Here is a 22,521-nt window from a genome sequence, read left to right on the forward strand (position 1 = left end):
CATGCGTGGGTGTGTCCTAGTGTGTTTTTGCTTTTGTGGATGGGCAGGAAGCAAAATTTGGCAAGGGGATGTGCATGCATTAGATTTCAGTGATTTTTTTGCTTCTGTGCATGCACAGAAGCAAGAAAATGTTGAAATCTCTCTTGCGCCCATGTCTCCTTGTGAGATTTTGCTTCCTGCGCATGCTTCAGAAGTTGTGGGTGCTTCATCATGAGAGATGTCTAAGAAGATTATTATGTAGGGTCTCTTATTTCAGCAGGGGACTGCATGAGAAGACCTACAAGGTTCCATAGGAAGTTGTCACCCACCACTTTCCTAGAAAAATGAAATATTTTAGGAAATATTTTATATTTCCCTGGATGAGAAATGGAGAAACATGCCTTTAGGCAAGAAACAGACTCACTCTTAATAGCCCTCATCATTAACACTCTTAATAGCCCCCATTTCAGCTTGTACCAGGGATTCTTCCTAGTACAAGCTAAGAGGAGGAGAGCAGGTAGTCTAGAGATTACAAGGTAGACTCTGCAGGTTCAAATCCCGGTAAGGGTGTGACTAGTTGATGAAAGCATAATAAGCTCAAAATAGATTGAATGAATAAATGGATGAATAAATAAATGAATGAATGAGTAAGTAAGTAAGTAAGTAAGTAAGTAAGTAAGTAAGTAAGTAAGTAAGTAAATAAATAAATAAATAAATAAATTATAATATACTCTTCACTTGGAGCTTTGATTATTGGCATATATATCCTTCTCATCTTTCCTTTTAGGTATTCCTAGCATCTCATGATTATCACTTTATTGTTTGTATCTTATGATTTATGTTGATTTTATTATGATTATAATCATGATTTATCACTTGTTGTTTGTATGAATACTGAGAGCTTATGTACTAGTGACAAATTCCTTGTGTGTCTAATCACTGTTGCCCAATAAAGAATTCTATTCTGTTCTGTTCCTTTCTGTTCTGTTCCTTTCTGTTCTGTTCCGTTCTGTTCTACTCTACTCTACTCTACTCTACTCTACCCTACCCTACCCTACCCTACTCTACTCTACTCTACTCTACTCCATTCCATTCCTCTCCACTCTCCACTCCACTGCCTGGGTCAAATCAACGCTTTATATCACGCAGACTTCTCCAAAAAGAAAAACAAGTTATGTATATTCTAAGGTGGAGATTTTTCCTCAGCCCTGAGATAGACTGTCAGATTAATCCCTCAGCTGGAAAAATGTTGTGACCCCTGTTTGAATGTTAAAATCACTACTGAACATAATGTACAGCTGGAAAAGCTTTTAAAGAAGAAAGTTAATAAGGATGAGTGAAAATCTGCATCAGGGAATGTTGACCTTAGTATTTCTTGGAAAGGAAAACCAGACAGTCTTCAAACTTCCTTCAGTGGCCAAGAAATCACAACTAAGTTACATCTTCGGGACCGCCTTCTGCTGCACGAATCCCAGTGACCAGTTAGAGTTGGCCTTCTCCGAGTCCCATCGACTAAGCAATGCCGTCTGGCAGGACCAAGGGGAAGAGCCTTCTCTGTGGTGGCTCTGGCCCTCTGGAATCAACTCCCCCCAGAGATTAGAACTGCCTGCACCCTCTTTGCCTTTCGCAAGCTCCTAAAAACCCACCTATATTGCCAGGCTTGGGGAAGTTGATATTCTCTGTAGCTACTATGATTTATGTATGGTTTGCTTGGGTTGTGTGATTAATTTTTATGATAAGGGCTTTAATCTGTTTTTAATATTGGATTTGTACATTGCGTATTGTGAGCCACCCCGAGTCTTCGGAGAGGGGTGGCATAAAAATCTAAAAAATTATTTTGTTTGTTTGTTTGTTTGTTTGTTTGTTTATTTATTTATTATTTGATTTGATTTGATTTGTATGCCGCCCCTCTCCGTAGACTCGGGGCGGCTCACAACAGCAATAAAACAATATACAACAAATCTAATAATTTAAAAGTCACTAAAAAAAACCTTATTAAAAAGCAAAAACATACACACAAACATAACCATGCATAAACTGTATTATTATTATTATTATCTCTTGATAAGGGAATAGTAGGACAATTGTCCAACGGAGCAAAAAGATTTAAAAAGATAGTTCATCTCTCTTCTCCATTCCAGACATAGGGACAAATTTAATTTTGAAATTTATACAAAAAATACAAATGGCTTTTTTTTCACCCACAATCCTGCAGTTTTACTGTACGTATTTGTTTTTATTCATTCTTATTTATTGTTTCAATTTCTGGAGATTCAGGGCGGCTTACAACATAAAGATAAAACAGTAGAAATGTAAGATTAAAAGTAAGCCAATATAAAACTAAATCCATTAAACATACTAAAATATCAAATTTAACAAACTTAAAAACCCATGTCTTTAAAAACATTCAATCACATTCATCTGTTGGGACTAATTACATTTGGTTTTTGGTTTATCCACATGAATAAAAAACTGTTCCTACCCTATTTGAAAAGGGGGTTGTTTTTACTCATGAGTAAACAGCTTAGCATTACTTGTTAAGGCAGGGTCAGAAGAACACTATCCATTCAATCATGTCCAATTCTTGGGGCCTTTTAGAATAGTTGTACAAGTATACCCGTCCTATACTTAATTATTACAATTGGGACCAGAATTTCTGTTGCTAAGTAAGACACTCGTTAAGTCAGTCCTGCCTAAAGTTATGATCTCTTTTGCAATTTTTAAGCAAATCACTGTACTTGTTAAATGAATTGTATGGCTGTTAAGTGAATCTGGCTTTTCCCGTGGAGTTTTCTTGTCAGGAACTTGCATGGCAAGGTTGCAAATGATGATCACATGAGTCCAGTGTGCTGCAAATATTGCAAATATGTGCCAGTTGCCAAGATAGCCAATTTTGATTGTTGCTGATGTGCAACACCTGTTAAGTGTGAGGACCTTTCCTAAGGTTTTTTTCCTAGTGCTTCTAACCTGAATAGTTACTAAAAATGGTTGTAAGTCCAGAATTACCTGTACTTGGTAGCTTTGGCAATGAGGAGTATTGAGCTGCAGTGGTGCAGTGGTTAGAGTGCAGTGCTGCAGGCTACTTCTGCTGCCTGCCAGCTCCCTGCAATTTGGCAGTTCAAATCTCACCAGGCTCAAGGTTGACTCAGCCTTCCATCTTTCCATGGTGGGTAAAACAAGGACCCAGATTGTTGGGGCAATAGGCCGACTCTGTAAACTGCTTAGAGAGGGCTGTAAAGCACTGTGAAGCGGTATATAAATCGAAGTGCTATTGCTATTAAAGCTCTATTTTAGATGACATTATTTTCCAGTATTTCTCATTCTGAAAATGAAGCAATACTTTTTGTTTTCATTTTCTTTTTCTGGCTTGGATTCTATGACTTTGTTAAGTTTATGGTGTTCCCATAATCCAGGTCAATGTTTGTTAGCAAGAGAACAAATTGTGTTGAAAACTAATCAACTTCCAAAATACATTGTGAAGGTTATTACAATAGTAAAAGGAAAGATTTGCAGTATGATCTGGCTGGAAATAGCCAGCTAATGTTTGAATAAGAAGATAATTTACACTGAGCAGATGTCTTCTTAATTATGACATTTCGGGCTATTCCAGAGGACGGCACCTTAATTAATCAACACATTATGAGAATTGCATACAGCAGTAAACAAACACCATTAGCAACTGGGAGTCTGTACAAATTATACAACTTTGGTGAGCCAACAAGCAAAAAAAATTTTTTTTTAAAGCTGTGGGGTACATTTTTTTAAAAAAAATAATGTTTATTAAGTATTAACGTTTTTAAAAGGGGGGAGACAAACATAACAAAAGTAACAAAATACAGAGTATATTATATGATTGACAAATCATAATAACAAATATGTAAAATAGGATGAAGAGTATAAATAATATGGAGTAAGAAAATGATAGAAAAGACACAAAAGGGATAAAGAGGGAAATATAGAAAGAGATAGGGAATAAAGAAAGAAGGGAGTGAGGAGTGTCTGCAACATAGCAGACACTTTAAAATTGTATGACTTTATGGTGCGCAGGGGTAGTTGGTTGATATTTATTTATTTATTAATCAGATTTGTATGCCGCCCCTCTCCGCAGACTCAGGGCGGCTCACAGCAATAATAATACAATGTAAACAAATCTAATATCTAAGTTAATTTAAAACCACAATTTAGAAACCAATCATACATACTAGCATACCATGCATAAATTTTATAAGCCTAGGGGGAGGGAAAGTATCAATTCCCCCATGCCTGATGACAGAGGTGGGTTTTAAGGAGCTTACGAAAGGCTAGGAGGGTGGGGGCAAATCTGATATCTGGGGGGAGTTGGTTCCAAAGGGTCGGGGCCGCCACAGAGAAGGCTCTTCCCCTGGGTCCCGCCAAACGACATTGTTTAGTTGACGGGACCTGGAGAAGGCCAACTCTGTGGGACCTAACTGGTCGCTGGGATTCGTGCGGCAGAAGGCGGTCCCGGTGATATTCTGGTCCGATGCCATGAAGGGCTTTATAGGTCATAACCAACACTTTGAATTGTGACCGGAAACTGATCGGCAACCAATGCAGACTGCGGAGTGTTGGTGTGACATGGGCGTATTTAGGAAAGCCCATGATAGCTCTCGCAGCTGCATTCTGCACGATCTGAAGTTTCCGAACACTTTACAAAGGTAGCCCTATGTAGAGAGCGTTACAGTAGTCCAACCTCGAGGTGATGAGGGCATGAGTGACTGTGAGCAGTGACTCCCGGTCCAAATAGGGCCGCAACTGGTGATATGAGCATGTTTCATAAATTTGATAAGAATTTGTGGGTATATATATATATCAATAAATCTCAAGAGCTACAGATGATTTGACTATTCGGGATAAACTAAAAATTTAAATTGTAAAACTTGTTATCTATTTTTAAATTGTCATGATTGATACCATTTGATAGAAGACTATTAAGGTGCATTCATGTGTTGTCACGTTGAGATGAAGAGGTGTTGTGGGATTTTTCTTCTTTGAATAGGGTTTTAAATTTTAAAAAAAAAAAAAAAAAGCTGTGGTTTTTAGTTCCCAATTAGCTTTTTGTGAGCACCACTCTAATTGGCTGGCCAAAAATCCTGCAGTGAATGTAGTTTTTTGTGATGGAAGGGTTGGGCTGAATCGCTAGGGGCCTTTCGGCGAGGGAGAAATGGCAGTGCCCAATCGTCCAAGGCAGAAGGCTGGAGACGAAACAACTGCGGCCAACAGAAGGAGGTGAACTGTCCGAGACCATTCCAATTGTGGGCAAACGTCAGTGGTGGGCTCCTACAGGTATGGTCAGGTACGCAGTATTGGTGGCAAAATCTTGCTCAGGATATAGTATCGGTAGCAAAATTTTGATTTTTTTTTCCCCCATTCCCCTTCTGGGCTGTGGGTATTTGTTTGTTTGTTTGTTTGTTTGTTTGTTTGTTTGTTTGTTTGTTTGTTTGTTCATTCATTCATTCATTCATTCATTTATTAGATTTCTATGCCGCCCCTCTCCGAAGACTCGGGCTGGCTAACAACAATAAAAAAAGACAATGTAAACAAATCTAATATTAAAAATAATCTTAAAAACCCCAATTTAAAAAACCACTCATACATACAAGCATACCATGTATAAATTCTATAACCCTAGGGGGAAGGGAAAAATTTCAATTATCCCATGCCTGACGACAGAGGTGGGTTTTAAGGAGCTTGTGAAAGGCAAAGAGGGTGGGGGCAACTCTGATATCTGGGGGGAGCTGGTTCCAGAGGGTTGTTTAGTCGATGGGATCCGGAGAAGGCCAACTCTGTGGGACCTAACTGGTCGCTGGGATTCGTGCGGCAGAAGGTGGTCCCGGAGATATCCTGGTCCGGTGCCATGAAGGGCTTTATAGGTCATAACCAACACTTTGAATTGTGACCGGAAATTGATCGGCAACCAATGCAGACTGCGGAGTGTTGGTGTAACATGGGCATACCTGGGGAAGCCCATGATTGCTCTCGCAGCTGCATTCTGCACGATCTGAAGTTTCCGAACACTTTTCAAAGGTAGTCCCATGTAGAGAGGGGTATGTTTTTCCTATCGCAGTAAATGAGGTTGAATGTGTATAATTTTAGAAGAGCTGTATGTGCGTGTGTGTACATACACTTTATATAGTAGATATCAGTGGTGGGCTACTGTCCAGAAGGGTGGGAACGCAGTGGGGTAGTGAAAATGGAGCTCCACCCCAGAACACCCATTTTGCCGTGAAAGATGTTGAAACAAAATGCATAAGCCACGCACACAGTGTGGTAGTAAAAATTTTGGTAGCCCATCACTGGTAAACGCACAAAGTTTCCGGGCCTTAAAATTATAAAGGTTATTATTATTATTATTATTATTATTATTATTATTATTATTTATTAGATTTGTATGCCGCCCCTCTCCGTAGACTCAGGGCAGCTCACAACAATAACAAAGACAATGTAAGAACAAATCTAATAATTTAAAAAGCACTAAAAACCCCATTATTAAAAGCAAACATACACACAAACATACCATGTATAAACTGTATAGGCCCGGGGGAGATGTCTCAGTTCCCCCATGCCTGATGGCAGAGATGGGTCTTAAGAACTTTACGAAAGGCAAGGAGGGTGGGGGCAGTTCTGATCTCCTGGGGGAGCTGGTTCCAGAGGGTCGGGGCCACCACAGAAAAGCCTCTTCTCCTGAGAAAGTTATGAGTGAAATTATAAAACTTTGTTTAAAAGATCAAACTAGCCACTATGCAGCAAATGAAGCATTTTTTTTTTCCAAAATAACAGAAGACTGCTGGAGTTTTATCTCTGTTGGTAAATCACAACTCTGATTCTGCTTGGTGCAGAAGGCCAAGTGAAAGGATCCATGAAGTGCCGACTGTCTAATCTCTGTTACCATACGTCCACTGAAGAGAAGCTTCTTCAGATAATTGGCTCTTCTGAAACTCCTCTCCCGGTTAAAATGTTTTTTACGAAAAAAGAATATCAACAAGAATGGACTGTTTTCCCCATCTGCTAGTGTTTCTTTGTTTTCTGTTAGAATTGCTTCCAATATCAAAAGAGTGAATTTCATTAAAGGATCTTATGTTCATCGCTCCCTCGTTCCCGTTTGCTCAACATGTGGGAAGTTTCAGATAAAATGCTACTGAAAACGTTACTGAACAAAATAACTGAACAGCTCTACAGTATAAACAAATAGGAAACAGATTTTAACTTGGCTAAAGAGTTGACAATATAATTCAGGATTTTGTTAACTGCAATGAAATGCAATTGTAAATGTGAGACTATCGTAGCAAAACATTGGGCTGCACCTGTCTCAGAGATGGCCCAATGGTGATGAATGTTTGTAAATCATATTAGAGTTTAAAAAAAAAAATCTTTTTAGTCATATTAATTGGATTCTTAGATATATATATGTTGTGGTTAGCTCTGGCCCAGCTCCTGCCCCAAGGACTGTGGATGTGGGGGAGACATCCACATACTGCAGGCCTGTTTTGCCCCCGGTGGAATCTGATGATGAAGGCTCCTCTGACCAAGAAGACATAAGTGACAGGGAGGAGGAGAGTGTGGCAGACAGCTCAGAAGGAGATCAATTATCTAGCTCCTCCTTGGATTCAGAACAAGAGTTAATGATACAGCCACGCATGCGGAGAGCGATGCATAGGCAACAACAACTGAGAGATTATTATCAAAGAAAATGAGGCCACCTGTGGTTGGGTGGGGCTGTGGTAATTAGTGAGGCTGCTATAAAGAGCAGCCTGTGGGTTTGGCCATTGTGGAGGATTATCTGATCGTTGTGTTTTGTGACTGCTTTACTGACTTTGACCTTTTGTGTGCTGATTTTTCCCCGCTTTGAAACTAAACCAGAGCAAAGTGTGTTTCAAAGTGTGTGAAAGAAGAAGGACTGTGAATTGCCTCACAGCTGCAAGCTAAGTATCACAGAACTGATAAGGGACTTGTACCCATTGCCAGTTTGTTTGGAGACGAGTGTTCTTTGCTATACTAAAAGAGGGCTTAGGTTAAGTGAATTTTCATGATAAAGAACATTGTCTTGAATTATCAAACGTGTGTGTGTGTGAACTTTGTACCTGTGAATTTTTGGGAGGAGTCTACCAGAGAGCCTGACAGAACATATATATGTTATATCATTTCTGATTTGCGCCAGATGCGGAATAAGAACACGTACACAAAAAGAAATGAATTAACTGGGTCACTTTTATTAAAGTTAAACAAACTTTAAACAAGTAACCAGGACCTGCAGAGGTCACTAAAAGAATTTGGGGCGGAAATAATTAACAATAAACTTCCTGGGCAACTATGGGCATAGCTCTTTGCTGAACCAGGTGAGGATACCATGTCTTCACCTGGATCCTGGCCATGCCTAGCATGTGGGAGGGCTCACCATCCAATCCCCATCCGGTTCTTGATTAGGTGAGTCCCAAGAGCCCCCCCCGCTTCTCCTTTTGCCCAGGACGTAGTATTCCATATGTTCATGGTGAGAGGGTGCCCATCATCTTTTAAAAGATTTCAACATTTTCTTCAACATTTTCATCAACAATTTGGACGAGGGCAACGGATCAAATTCACAGACGACACCAAGCTGGCGGGGGTAGCCAATACCCTAGAAGACCGGCTCAAATAACAGAAAGACCTAGACAGACTAACCCAGTGGGCCCACACCAACAAAATGATGTTTAACATCGACAAGAGCAAAGTCCTTCACCTAGGCAGAAAAAACCCTGAACACACATACAACCTGGGAGAAACCCCTCTTAGCAGTAGCGACTGCAAAAGAGACCTCGGAGTCTTGGTGGACAATCAACTAAACATGAGCCAACAGTATGCAGCAGCAGCTAAAAAACCCAACACAATCCTAAGCTGCATCAACAGGGAATACACTCCAAGACCAGGGAAGTCTTAATACCACTCTACTAAGCCCTGGTCCGACCACACCTGGAGTACTGTATTCAGTTCACTTCAAAAGAGACATTGAAACTCTGGAGAAGGTGCAAAAAAGAGCAACCAAGATGATTAAGGGATTGGAAACCAAGACTTACGAAGAGAGACTGAGGGAACTGGGCATGAATAGCCTAGAGAAAAGGAGGGCCAGAGCGGACATGATAGCAGTCTACAAGTATAAGAGGGGATGTCACAGAGAGGAGGGGATCACTTTATTCTTCAGGGCACCAGAGGGCTGGAAGCTGACCAAGGAGAGATTCAACATGGAGATAAGGAGGAACTTCCTGACGGTTAGAGCGATCAACCAATAACCTATCAGCACACGTTGTGAACTCCAACACTCTGGACATTTTAAAGAGAAGATTGAACTGCCACTTGACTGGTGTACTATAGAGTTCCTGCTTGGGCAGGGGGTTGAACTTGATGGCCTTCATCGTCCCTTTCAACTATAACAATCAATCAATCAATCAATCAATGAAAAATAAAAAATAAATAAAAAATAAATAAAATAAAAATAAAATAAAATAAAATAAAATAATAAAATAAAATAAAATAAAATAAAATAAAATAAAATAAAATAAAATAAAATAAAATAAAATAAAATAAAATAAAATAAAATAAAATAAAATAAAATAAAATAAAATAAAATAAAATAAAATAAAATAAAATAAAATAAAATAAAATGCCCTAAAGGAGAACACGCAGTTGCTAACCTGCCCTAACCGCCCCTACCCCAGTGACCAAAAGGAAGCCAATCAACCAAATTGTGATTAAGTGCAAAACACCCCCTAACCAGTCCATCCTCGCTCGTCAGTGTCGAATAAGCAAAAAACCCGCCGCAACTAAAACATTGAGATCGCAAAAAAATTCTTTTGGGCCCCATAGGGCGACCTCTTCTAGGTACTCTATAAGATGAGGAGGGCGGGCGGGTGATCGCATTCTCACAGCCATGGGCAAAAGGAGGAAGGCCTGGCACACAGCCCTATTTATAGAGCTTGCCAGGCCCGCCCGCCGTAAAGCTCAGTTCCAGCCATCGTGATCTCGCGATACCTAGAGAGGCCGGAAACACCGGCGCGTGTTCTCCTTGCTCTAGTGCAACTTCGGCCAGCTGCCAAGCCGGCCGACCATATAAATGTTGTGAGCCGCCCCAAGTCCTCGGAGAGGGGCAGCATATAAATCCAATAAAGAATAAAGAAAGAATAGAAAAGTTCTCTGCAGAGCTTTTGAATTCTATCTAAAATTGGGTCTGAGACATTAACTTTGAAGGCATCAGGTTTTTTTCGGTGCTAGCGACAATGACATTCTTGAAAACATGAGCCAGTTTTATGAACTATTTTTTAAAAATAAGTTTGCAGAGCAAGGGCAGTGAAGCAATATCCTCAGTCATATTGGACTTCACAATCAGATTGAAGCTGCTTTTCAGTCTGGAAACAGATTGGCATAATTCTTCCCAGAAACATAACTGCTGCTCAAATACTGTATTATTTTTGGAGTTTAAGATGTACCTTCCCTCCCAAAAAAAGAGGCTGAAAATTTGGGTGCATCTCCGAGTCCTCGAATAGGGGCAGCATATAAATCCAATAAATAAAATAAATAAAAGAATTTATTTATAAACTAATAAAATAAATAAATAAATAAATAAATATTCCGAATGTAGCTTTTTTGAAGCTTCTCCCCTCCCCCTCCCCAACCCTAATGTGGTGCTAATGACTTTCCTGGCTTGCAGGTTTTATTCATTGCTACTCCAAATAAGGTTTTTTTTCCAGCCCTAAGACTTTGCAGGCTTGTTTTCATTGCTATTCCCTCGGAAGAAGGGGTTTTTTTTTGAGCCCTAAGGGATAAAATAATGTGCTAAAGCTGACCAGACTAATGTAGTTTTTTCCCCTTATTTCCCTCCCCCCAAACTAAGGTGCATCTTATACGTCGGCACGACTTATACTGTACTCTGAAAAATATGATACATTTGTTCCAGAATCCAAGCTTCTGCTTTAACATCCAGAACAGCTAACTTGTCATAGAAACATAGAAACATAGAAGTCTGATGGCAGAAAAAGACCTCATGGTCCATCTAGTCTGCCCTTATACTATTTTCTGTATTTTATCTTAGGATGGATATATATTTATCCCAGGCATGTTTAAATTCAGTTACTGTGGATTTATCTACCACGTCTGCTGGAAGTTTGTTCCAAGCATCTACTACTCTTTCAGTAAAATAATATTTTCTCATGTTGCTTTTGATCTTTCCCCCAACTAACTTCAGATTGTGTCCCCTTGTTCTTGTGTTCACTTTCCTATTAAAAACACTTCCCTCCTGGACCTTATTAAACCCTTTAACATATTTAAATGTTTCGATCATGTCCCCCCTTTTCCTTCTGTCCTCCAGACTATACAGATTGAGTTCATTAAGTTTTTCCTGATACGTTTTATGCTTAAGACCTTCCACCATTCTTGTAGCCCGTCTTTGGACCCATTCAATTTTGTTAATATCTTTTTGTAGGTGAGGTCTGCAGAACTGAACACAGCATTCCAAATGTGGTCTCACCAGCACTCTATATAGCGGGATCATAATCTCCCTCTTCCTGCTTGTTATACCTCTAGATATGCAGCCAAGCATGCCTACTTGCTTTCCCTACCGCCTGCACTGTTCACCCATTTTGAGACTGTCAGAAATCACTACCCCTAAATCCTTCTCTTCTGAAGTTTTTGCTAACACAGAACTGCCAATACAATACTCAGATTGAGGATTCCTTTTCCCCAAGTGCATTATTTTACATTTGGAAACATTAAACTGCAGTTTCCATTGCTTTGACCATTTATCTAGTAAAGCTAAATCATTTACCATATTACAGACGCCTCCAGGAATATCAACCCTATTGCAGACTTTAGAGTCATCGGCAAATAGGCAAACCTTCCCTACCAAACCTTCCCCTATGTCACTCATCTACCAAATGATGTCCCAGTTTTGTGCTTGTGTGTGTGTGTGTGTGAATATGTATGGGTGTATATGTGCAACTTCAGATTGCTTTATTGCATCCAAATGTTATTTGTATGTCGTACATATGAAATAAGATTATGTATTAAATCCAAATATTTCTTCTTAGACTGGTTACTTCCACTTGCCTGATGGAGACTACTTCATTGAACCAGTGAAGAAATTTGAATCAAGAGAAGGGCCACATCCACATCTAATCTATAAGACAAATGATGTCCAGAAGATTCTGCCAAAACAGCTCCTGGACTCCTGGACAGATAAGAAACAGAATTGCGGGGTGAAAGGTATATATGTGCTGTATATGCTTTCAAAATGTGCTTCTTGAAAACCCATTTAAAATGAAGAAGCTAAGAACATCTCTCGCTCACCTTCACCTGCATCTTTATTTTTTTGCAGCTGATTACAGTGGTACCTCTGCCTACAAACGCCTCTAGTTACGAACTTTTCTAGATTAAGAACTGGGTGTCCAAGATTTTTTTGCCTCTTTTCAAGAACCATCTTCCACTTTCAAACCCAAGCCCCCGAAACTGTAACTGGAAAAGGCAAGGAGAAGCCTCCGTGGGGCCTCTCTAGGAATCTCCTGGGAGGAAACAGGGCCAGGAAAGGCAGAGAGAAGCCTCCGTGGGGCCTCTTTAGGAAGCTCTTGGGAGGAAACAGGGCCAGAAAAGGTGGGGAGAAGCCTCCGTGGTGCTTCTCTAGGAATCTCTTGGGAGGAAACAGGGCCAGAAAAGGCGGGGAGAAGCCTCCGTGGGGCCTCTCTAGGAATCTCTTGGGAGGAAACAGGGCCAGAAAAGGTGGGGAGAAGCCTCTGTGGGGTCTCTCTAGGAATCTCTTGGGAGGAAACAGGGCCAGAAAAGGCAGGGAAGAAGCCTCTGTGGGGCCTCTCTAGGAATCTTTTGGGAGGAAACAGGGCCAGAAAAGGCAGGGAGAAGCCTTCGTGGGGCCTCTATAGGAATCTCCTGGGAGGAAACAGAGGTTCCAGCCTCCCTGTGGTTTTCCCAATTGCATGTATTATTTTCTTTTAAATTGATTTGTATGGGAAAAATTGCTTCTTCTTACAAACTTTTCTACTTAAGAACCTGGTCACAGAACAAAATAAGTCGTAAGGAGAGGTACCACTGTACTTTCCTGTTGCAACTGGTGATCTTTTGGGCTTGAGAGGAAGAGGGATACCCTGGTTGTTTCTCCCTTCCTCCTCAAGATCTCATCCAGATTTATGTTTCTTACACATATTTTGAATTGTTCAGAATACAGGTTTTTGCTAGAACGATTTGGATATTTCATCCTTAGAGTTAAGTGGTTTATTCAAATGATGCTTTGCAATTATTAAAACAAAGGAATTCGCCAGGATGTTTTCACGTTACTGTTTGGAAATGATAGCTTTGAAATGACTATTATAAAATAAGCCGTAATCAGCTGTGAGAAGGATTTGCATGAGTTAACTGGGATGATTCATAAGATCCGAATAGGTTTCTTTGCTGTTGTCAAAATGAATTCATTATGAAAATAATCTGGTTAACAGAGTTTGTGAATTATCATCTGTATTTGGGAAGGTATCACAATTCTGGAGCTTTTTGCTTCACTCAGAATTGTCCCTGGTAACTATATCAATGTTTAAAATATAAAGTAAAAAGGTAGAAAATAGAACTCAGTAAAAGTCATTTTTGTAATGGAGCCTTGTAATGGAGAAGTATATAAATGTTATATTCTTGATGGTGCTGAAAATGGGAAAATGTCAGGTTTATTCAGCTGTGGAATTACAAAATACCATTCTCATATGAATCATAAAGAGGCTTGTTGTTGTTCCATGGGAAGTTTATTGAAGGCTAACTCATTTGGTAGTCTCCAAACAAAGTTAGGGTTGAGTTAGCAGAACGTCTAACCATTATTGAGTGACTAAATAAACATATACAGTGGTAGCTCTACATACAAATGCCTCTACTTACGAAGTTTTCTTGATAAGAACCGGGTGTTCAAGATTTTTTTGCCTCTTTTCAAGAACCAATTTCCACTTACAAAACCGAGCCTCCGAAACTGTAACCGGAAGAGGCAGGGAGAAGCCTCCGTGGGGCCTCTCTAGGAATCTCCTGGGAGGAAACAGGGCCAGAAAAGATGGGGAGAAGCCTCTGTGGGGCCTCTCTAGGAATTTCCTGGGTGGAAAAAGGGCCAGAAAAGGCAGGGAGAAGCCTCCATGGGGCCTCTCTAGGAATCTCCTGGGAGGAAACAGAGCCTCCACCCACCCTGTGGTTTCCCCAATCGCTCGCATTATTTGCTTTTGCATTGATTCCTATGGGAAAAATTGCTTCTTCTTACAAACTTTTCTACTTAAGAACCTGGACACGGAACAAATTAAGTTTGTAAGTAGAGGTACCACTGTATATATCTTTTTCTCATCTGTCCAAAAGGGATTACTTTGCAGGATGAAGTTAACTATAGTAATGGTTTTACCATGGGGTCAGAAGCATACTCACTACTTTACATTGTAGCCAACTGCCATTTCTTCAGTGTTGTCACATTTATTTATTCATTCATTCATTCATTCATTCATTTATTTATTCAATTTTTATGCCGCCCTTCTCCTTAGACTCAGGGCGGCTTACAACATGTTAGCAATAGCACTTTTTAACAGAGCCAGGCTATTGCCCCCACAATCCAGGTCCTCATTTTACCCACCTCGGAAGGATGGAAGGCTGAGTCAACCTTGAGTCGGTGATGAGATTTGAACCCCTAACCTTCTATGACATACTGTATATACTGCTTTCCAGGGCTTTCCATCCCTCTCTGAGCAGTTTACAGAGTCAGCACATTGCCCCCACCAATCTGAATCCTCATTTTACCCACCTCGGAAGGATGGAAGGATGAGTCAACCTTGAGCCAGTGAGAATTGAACTGCCAAACAGAAGGCAGCTGGCAATCAGCAGAAGTAGTACTGCATTCTAAGCGCTGCACCACTTTTACCTAGGTGGTACAGTATGTTGACATGTCCCTACAGCGTGCCAAATTTCTAATAGAGTTTAAATACGAGTGTTTCAGATGTGCCAAGGCCTCTCACAATAAGGATAACTAAGGATAACTGAACTCTCCTGAGTTCAAAGGACTCATTTCAAAGCTTCGTTAAGCTTCACTAATTAAATTCTTCTTTAAACATAGATTTTACAATGTTTAATTGAATCAGAAGCCCATAACTGAGTTATATGAAAGTTGGCTTCCAGACAAGTGAGCTGCAAAAATGACACATATTAAGTGCCGGGAGGGAAGGAAGAGAATTCATTCTCTCCCCCAGCTACAATGCTCCAGGTTTATGTGTCAGATTCCTTCTGAATTTAATCATGGGCAACATCTGCCAGCACCAGCTGTTCCTTTCTAACTGCCTGTGGAAATGAATGTCTGGCGTTGCTCATTGCATTTGTGCAGGACAACTAAAGTTACACTGCCAAATGGAATGTTGAAAGCTTGGGACTTAGCATCTCAGTGTTCTAAATGAAAGAGAGAATTCTGTGGTTGGTTAATACTGTATACATACAGTTTTATCCCAATTCTCAGGAAAATGATAAATTCTTTCACTTACCAGAAAGAATAGAATAGAATAGAATAGAATAGAATACAACAGAATAGAATACAAGAGAACAGAACAGGATAGAATTCTTTATTGACCAAGTGTGATTGGACACACAAAGAATTTGTCCTTGGTGCATATGCTCTCAGTGTACATAAAAGAAAAGGTACATTTGTTAAGAATCATGAAGTACAACACATAATGATTGTCATAGGGGTCAAATAAGCAATCAGGAAACAATATTAATAAAAATCTTAAGGACACAAGCAACAAGTTACAGTCATACAGTCATAAGTGGGAGGAGATGGGTGATAGGAATGATGAGAAAAAACTAGTATTAATAGTAGTGCAGTCTTAGTAAATAGTTTGACAGTACTGAGGGAATTATTTATTTAGCAGAGTGATGGCATTTGGGGAAAAAACTGTTCTTGTGTCTAGTTGTCTTGGTGTGCGGTGCTTGGTGTGAAGTCAAACACAACTCTGGTGGAAGGTCTTAAGCATAAAACTTATCAGGAATGATTTAATGAACTCAATCTGTATAGTCTGGAAGACAGAAGGGAAAGGGGAGACATTATCAAAACATTTAAATATGTTAAAGGGTTAAATAAGGTCCTGGAGGGAAGTGGTTTTTAATAGGAAAGTGAACCCAGGAACAAGGAACATACCATACATAACTTGTAATGGCCTAGGGGAAGGAATATCCTAACTCCCCCATGCCTGGCGACAATCTGAGGTTAGTTGGGGGAAAGATCAGAAGCAATGTGAGAAAATATTATTTGACTGAAGGAGTAGTAGATGCTTGGAAAAAACTTCTAGCAGACATGTTTGGTAAATCCACAGTAACTGAATTTAAACATGCCTGGGATAAACATAGATCCATCCTAAGATAAAATACAGGAAATAGTATAAGGGCAGACTAGATGGACCACGAGGTCTTTTTCTGTGTCAATCTTCTATGTTTCTATGTTTCTCAATGAAATCAAGTCTGAACTAGATTATGACCCTAGGCTTCACCTAATTTTTCTGGATATCTGCTCCAAGCCTAAAGTTTCTTTAGGTGTTTCAACTTAGTTGTGCAGCTAAGAGCAGAAATGCTCTCCAGTGTCCCAGGAGGAATGGAGTGTGTTCCACAGGAGCAAGAGGCATTGCAGTTTGCATGAGAGAAAGAGGGTGAAGACAGCTACTCCCTAATAATTCCCAGAGTATATGTTGTGTGGGGCAAGTATTCTGCTTTAATGTGGCAAGATTTTACATTTATTATATTTATTATTAGAGTTGAAAGGGACCTTGCAGGTCATAAGTCCATCCCTCTGCTCAAGCAGGAAACCCCACACCACCCCAACCAGATGGCAGTCCAATTTCCTTTTGACTGTGTCGAGTGATGGGGCGTTCACAACCTCTGCTGGCAAGCTGTTCCACTGGTTGGTCGGTCTCACAGTCAGAAAGTTCTTCCTTATTTCCAGGTTGAATCTCTCCTTGGTCAGTTTCCATCCGTTGCTCCTGATCTGGCCCTCTGGTGCCCTGGAAAATAGTGTGACCCCCTCCTCTCTGTGGCAACTCCTCAAATATATGTATACCACTATCATGTCCTCTCTGGCCCTCCTTTTTGCTAGACTATTTATTTATTTATTCATTCATTCGTTCGTTCGTTCGTTCGTTCGTTCGCTCGCTCGCTCACTTACTTACTTACTTTATTTATTTATTGGATTTGTATGCCGTCCCTCTCCGCAGACTCAGGGCGGCTAACAACAATGATAAAAAACAACATGTAACAATCCAATTACATGTTGTTTTTTATCTTTGGTTTTTATAATAAGGGTTTTTAGTCGTTTTATTAAACAATCCAATTTAATAAAACAACTAAAAACCCTTATTATAAAAACCAAACATACACACAAACATACCATACATAACTTGTAATGGCCTAGGGGAAGGAATATCCTAACTCCCCCATGCCTGGCGACAAAGGTGGGTCTTGAGTAATTTGTGAAAGACAAGTAGGGTGGGAGCCGTTCTAATCTCTGGGGGGAGTTGATTCCAGAGAGCCGGGGCTGCCACAGAGAAGGCTCTTCCCCTGGGGCCCACCAAATGACATTGTTTGGTCGACGGGACCTGGAGAAGGCCAACTCTGTGGGACCTTATCGGCCGCTGAGCTTTGTGCAGTAGAAGGCGGTTCCGGATGTATTCCATGCCCAGTTCCAGCAGCCTCTCTTCGTATGTCTTGGTTTCCAGTCCCTTTATCATTTTAGTTGCTCTTTTCTGCACTTTGTCTAGAGTTTCAATGTCCTTTTTGTAGTGGGGTGACCAAAATTGAATGCAGATTTAGGCCTCTATGTGAAGAACAATAATGGAAACTACTTAGAAGAATCACGGTGTGTCTTTTTGGGGTTTTGGAGCCTGATTAATGATAAATTCTTCCTATAGGTGCAAAATTAATTGTGCAGAGATTACAGTAGCTTTCACCTTCTTAGTTTTTTGTGATTAGCTTCTTATTTTTTCAGGATGAAAGGAAAAGCAATGTTGGAGTAGCGTTGTTCAGAAACTAGCCCCCCCCCAACCCAATTAGACCAGCCAGCCAGCCACAGACCAGGATATCAGGAAATGTAGTCTTTGAAGATAATTGAAGAAAAATGCAGCAGACGTTATTTAGGAAACTATTTACTAAGCAAAACTATTTTATTTATTTACACTGTAACTATCTCTCTAGACCAGTGATGGTGAACATTTTTCCCCTCGGGTGCTGAAAGAGTGTGGCGCATGCTATCACGCATGCGTGAATTACACCCATAATTCAATGCCTGGGGAGGGCGAAAACATTGATTCCTATGGGAAAAAATTGCTTCTATTTACAAACTTTTCTATTTAAGAACCTGGTCACGGAACGAATTAAGTTCTTATGTAGAGGTACCACTGTATCATGAAATAGTCTGAACTGGCCACCAAGGGACTTTTCAGTTTAACAAAGGGCCAGAAAATTATTCTTCTATGCTTGCGCCATGGTGGCACAGTAGTTAGAATACAGTATCACAGGCTGATTCTGCCCACTGCCAGGAGTTCGATTCTGATAGGCTCAAGGTTGACTCAGCCTTTCAGCCTTTTGATGTTGGTAAAATGAGGACCCAGGGAGCAATATGCTGACTCTGTAAACTGCTTAAAAAAGGCTTTAAAGCATTATCAAGCTATTGTGGTTAGCTCTGGCCCAGCTCCTGCCCCAAAGAATGTGCAGGTGGATGTGGGGGAAACATCCACATGCGGCAGGCCTGTTTTGCTCCCGATGGAATCTGCCGACGAAGCCTCCTCTGCCCAAGGAAGCGTGAGTGACAGGGAAGAGGGGAGTTTGGCAGATAGCCCAGGAGGAGATCAATCATCTGTATCATCCTTGGATTCTGAACAAGAATTAATGACACATCCACCCATGCGTAGATTGATGCATAGGAGACAACAACTGAAGGATTATTACAAGAAAAAATGAGGCCACCTGTGGTTGGGTGGGGCTGCTGTAATTAGTGCTACAGATAAAAGTGCAACCTGGTGTTTTAGCCTCATGGCAGTTTATCTGATTCATTGTTTCGTCAAGATCGTGGTTTTTGTGCTGTTCAAGATTGTGTGTGGACTCTCTGGACTTTAGAATTGGACTCAATTTCCCAGTTATTGGGTAAGCAATTGGATTGCATTTAACCTGTGCCTTGTCTGTACCAGAAAATCCCTTTGACATTTAAAAAGGGAGCTGTTTCTGTTTTTCTGTTTATAAAAACATTTGGGTTTTCCTTTTATCGTGTGGTGTGTGTCTTCCTGGACTAATTACCCTGTAATTACAGGTGGTTGAAACATGCTGGCAGAACACAAGCTGTATATAAGTCTAAGTGCTATTGCTATTGTAATTTTTTTATATAGAGAGTTTTATATCTCGTGCATCTAAAGCAGTGTTTTTCAACCAGTTTGCCATGGCACACTAGTGTGTCATGAGACATGGTCAGATGTGCCATGGGGAAATTAAACATGGGTCCCCAAACTAGGGCCTGTGTACCGGATACGGCCCACGGAGGCCATTTATCCAGCCCACCGCCAGCCGCCTCCATCCGAACATAAAAATTCCCCTCATAATCCCTCCAGCTATCAGCGACAGAAAGAGTGGTGGCGCAGGGAACGCTCACTGACCAATCACCTTCTAGGATTCATCCCGACCATTAGCGATGAACCAATAGCAGTCCGCCTGTCATCCACACCCAGGAAGGTCCCTGCTCGGGCTGCCGTGCACTTTTCATTGTGTGGCCGCGGTGAGTAGTTGAAGCTGCTACTCTTCTCCATGGTCCCGATTTCTAATCCTGGTCAGGACTGGAGGCAAATGTTGCCACCACTCGTGTTAGAGTGTCATTTTGTGTCATTTTGGTTGGTGGTGTGCCCCAGTTTTTGTAAATGTAAAAAATGTGCCACGGCTCAAAAAAGGTTGAAAATCACTGCTCTAAAGAACCTGCACCAGTTAGGATAACTGTTCGATTTTAACTTCTGGACAAAGGACGAGAAGCTGATGAAAGTTTCCACTCCCAGATACCAAAATAGCTTTGGATACTTTGCCCTGTAATTGTGTTGAGGCTTGAGGTAAATAAATTATTATTTCATCTGAAGGAGAAAAATGAAGTTGGCCTTGCTCTCGGCTCCCCTGCTGAGGAGACTTGGAAACAATCAGATGCTGTACAGATATTTGTTTTATCTTTGTATAGATTCTTCCCAGCATGATATACTACTAAAAGCTGCTGGTTGATTAAGTGTTTGATTTTCAGCAAGCTAAAATAAAAAAAAAACATTTAATTTTAAAACTCTGCTCTGACCAGCCTGCTACCGCACGAATCCCAGCGACCGATAAGGTCCCACAGAGATGGCTTTCTCCGGGTCCCATCGACTAAACAATGTCGTTTGGCGGGCCCCAGGGGAAGAGCCTTCTCTGTGGCGGCCCCAGCCCTCTGGAACCAACTCCCCTCGGAGATTAGAATTGCCCTCACCCTCCCTGTCTTTCGTAAACTACTCAAGACTCATTTATACCGCCAGGCATGGGGGAGTTGAGATATTCCTTCCCTCTAGGCCACTACAAGTTATGCATGGTATGTTTGTGTGTATGTTTGGTTTTATAATAAGGGTTTTTAGTTGTTTTATTATTGGATTGTCACATGCTGTTTTTATCATTGTTGTTAGCCGCCCCGAGTCTACGGAGAGGGGCGGCATACAAATCCAATAAATTATTATTATTATTATTATTATTATTATTATTATTATTATCATCTTCCCTCAAAAGTTCTTTCTCCTATTGTTTATTCTCTGCCAGTTTTCCCCTCACTTTCTCGACTATGTTGTCTTGGATTGTCTTGTCAACTTGAGCCCTGCAGCAAACCAAGAGGCACAGCAAACAACAAGGAAAGACAATCATTTTATTTTATTGGGTGTTGTTTCTGGCATTAACAGAAGTGTTCCCCCAGCAGTTAAGGCTTTTTGAGTCTTGCTATCTGCAGAGCAAGAAACTGTACCTCGATCTAGCTCTTAACATTGGCCATATAATTTCTAGCCTTGATTTTTTTTTTGGAACCTGCTGCATGGCTGCTGCTGCTGCCCAAATTGGACATCTGTTTGAGAAATGGAGACATGGTCAACAACAGCTGGCCGGGATTAGAACCAAACTTCCATTTTTTTTAAAAAAAAAAAAGTAGGAATAGGGCAGTTCTGCTAAACTAGCATCTTGCTGGCTACAGAGCACAGCTGATTGTACTTCACATTTGGAGGGGTTAACATCACCAGAAGAGCCCTTCACTCCTCCACTCGAAATAGAATACCCTATGAGACTAGACTTTCAATCCTGGGCCTAGAAAGTTTAGAACTAAGACGCCTTAAACAAGATCTAAGTATTGCCCACAAGATCATATGCTGCAACGTTCTGCCTGTCGGCGACTACTCCAGCTTCAACCACAACAACACAAGAGCACACAACAGATTTAAACTTAATATTAACCGCTCCAAACTTGACTGTAAAAAATATGACTTCAGTAACCGAGTTGTCGAAGCGAGGAACTCATTACCGGACTCCATAGTGTCATCCCCAAACCCCCAACACTTTACCCTTAGATTATCTACGGTTGACCTATCCAGATTCCTAAGAGGTCAGTAAGGGGCGAGTACAAGTGCACTAGAGTGCCTTCCGTCCCCTGTCCTATTGCTCTCCTATATCTCCTATACCTTTCTTCTATTTCTATATTTCTTCTTCTATTCTTTCATTGGTATGTTCTATGACTATATCTTCTTTTCTATTATTTCTTAGATATATTTTACTATGAGTATCTCCTCTATAACCTTCATCATGTATTTTACTATGTGTGTATATACAGTGTTCCCTCGATTTTCGCGGGTTCAAACTTCGCGAATAACCTATACCACGGTTTTTCAAAAAATATTAATTAAAAAATACTTCGCGGGTTTTTTCCTATACCACGGTTTTTCCCACCCGATGATGTCATATGTCATCGCCAAACTAATAATTTTTGCAAATAAATAACAAAAAAATAATTATTGTTAATAAATAATTATGTTTATAAATATCAGGATCACTAAGTGTCTTATTCAATGGTGAGTACAAGTAATAATGGTGAGTAAATGGTTGTTAAGGGAATGGGAAATGGTAATTTAGGGGTTTAAAGTGTTAAGGGAAGGCTTGTGATACTGTCCATAGCCAAAAATGGTGTATTTACTTCCGCATCTCTACTTCGCGGAAATTCGACTTTCGCGGGCGGTCTCGGAACGCATCCCCCGCGGAAATCGAGGGAACACTGTATATATATATATATATATATATATATATATATATATATATATATATATATATATATATATATATACCCACTAAATCCCTCATTGTGTATTGGACTGACTGACTAACAAACTAACAAACTAACTAACTAACTAACTAACTAACTAACTAACTAACTAAATAAATAAATAAATAAATAAATAAATAAATAAATAATAAACGGTTCCTATGAAT

The 22,521-nt window shown here is 40.4% G+C and overlaps 1 protein-coding gene across 1 annotated transcript in view; it reads left to right on the plus strand.

The window, feature by feature from the left end:
- ADAMTS12 (ADAM metallopeptidase with thrombospondin type 1 motif 12) overlaps positions 1-22,521 on the plus strand; it is a 229,634-nt gene that overhangs the window by 83,691 nt on the left and 123,422 nt on the right. Inside the window, exon 3 of the mRNA XM_070743485.1 lies at positions 12,051-12,225. Coding sequence (XP_070599586.1) covers positions 12,051-12,225 — 175 coding nt within the window. The remainder of the gene's footprint in view (positions 1-12,050; positions 12,226-22,521) is intronic.

The sequence above is a fragment of the Erythrolamprus reginae genome, chromosome 2 (genome assembly GCF_031021105.1).
Source record: "Erythrolamprus reginae isolate rEryReg1 chromosome 2, rEryReg1.hap1, whole genome shotgun sequence".
In the NCBI taxonomy this organism is placed as follows: domain Eukaryota; kingdom Metazoa; phylum Chordata; class Lepidosauria; order Squamata; family Dipsadidae; genus Erythrolamprus; species Erythrolamprus reginae.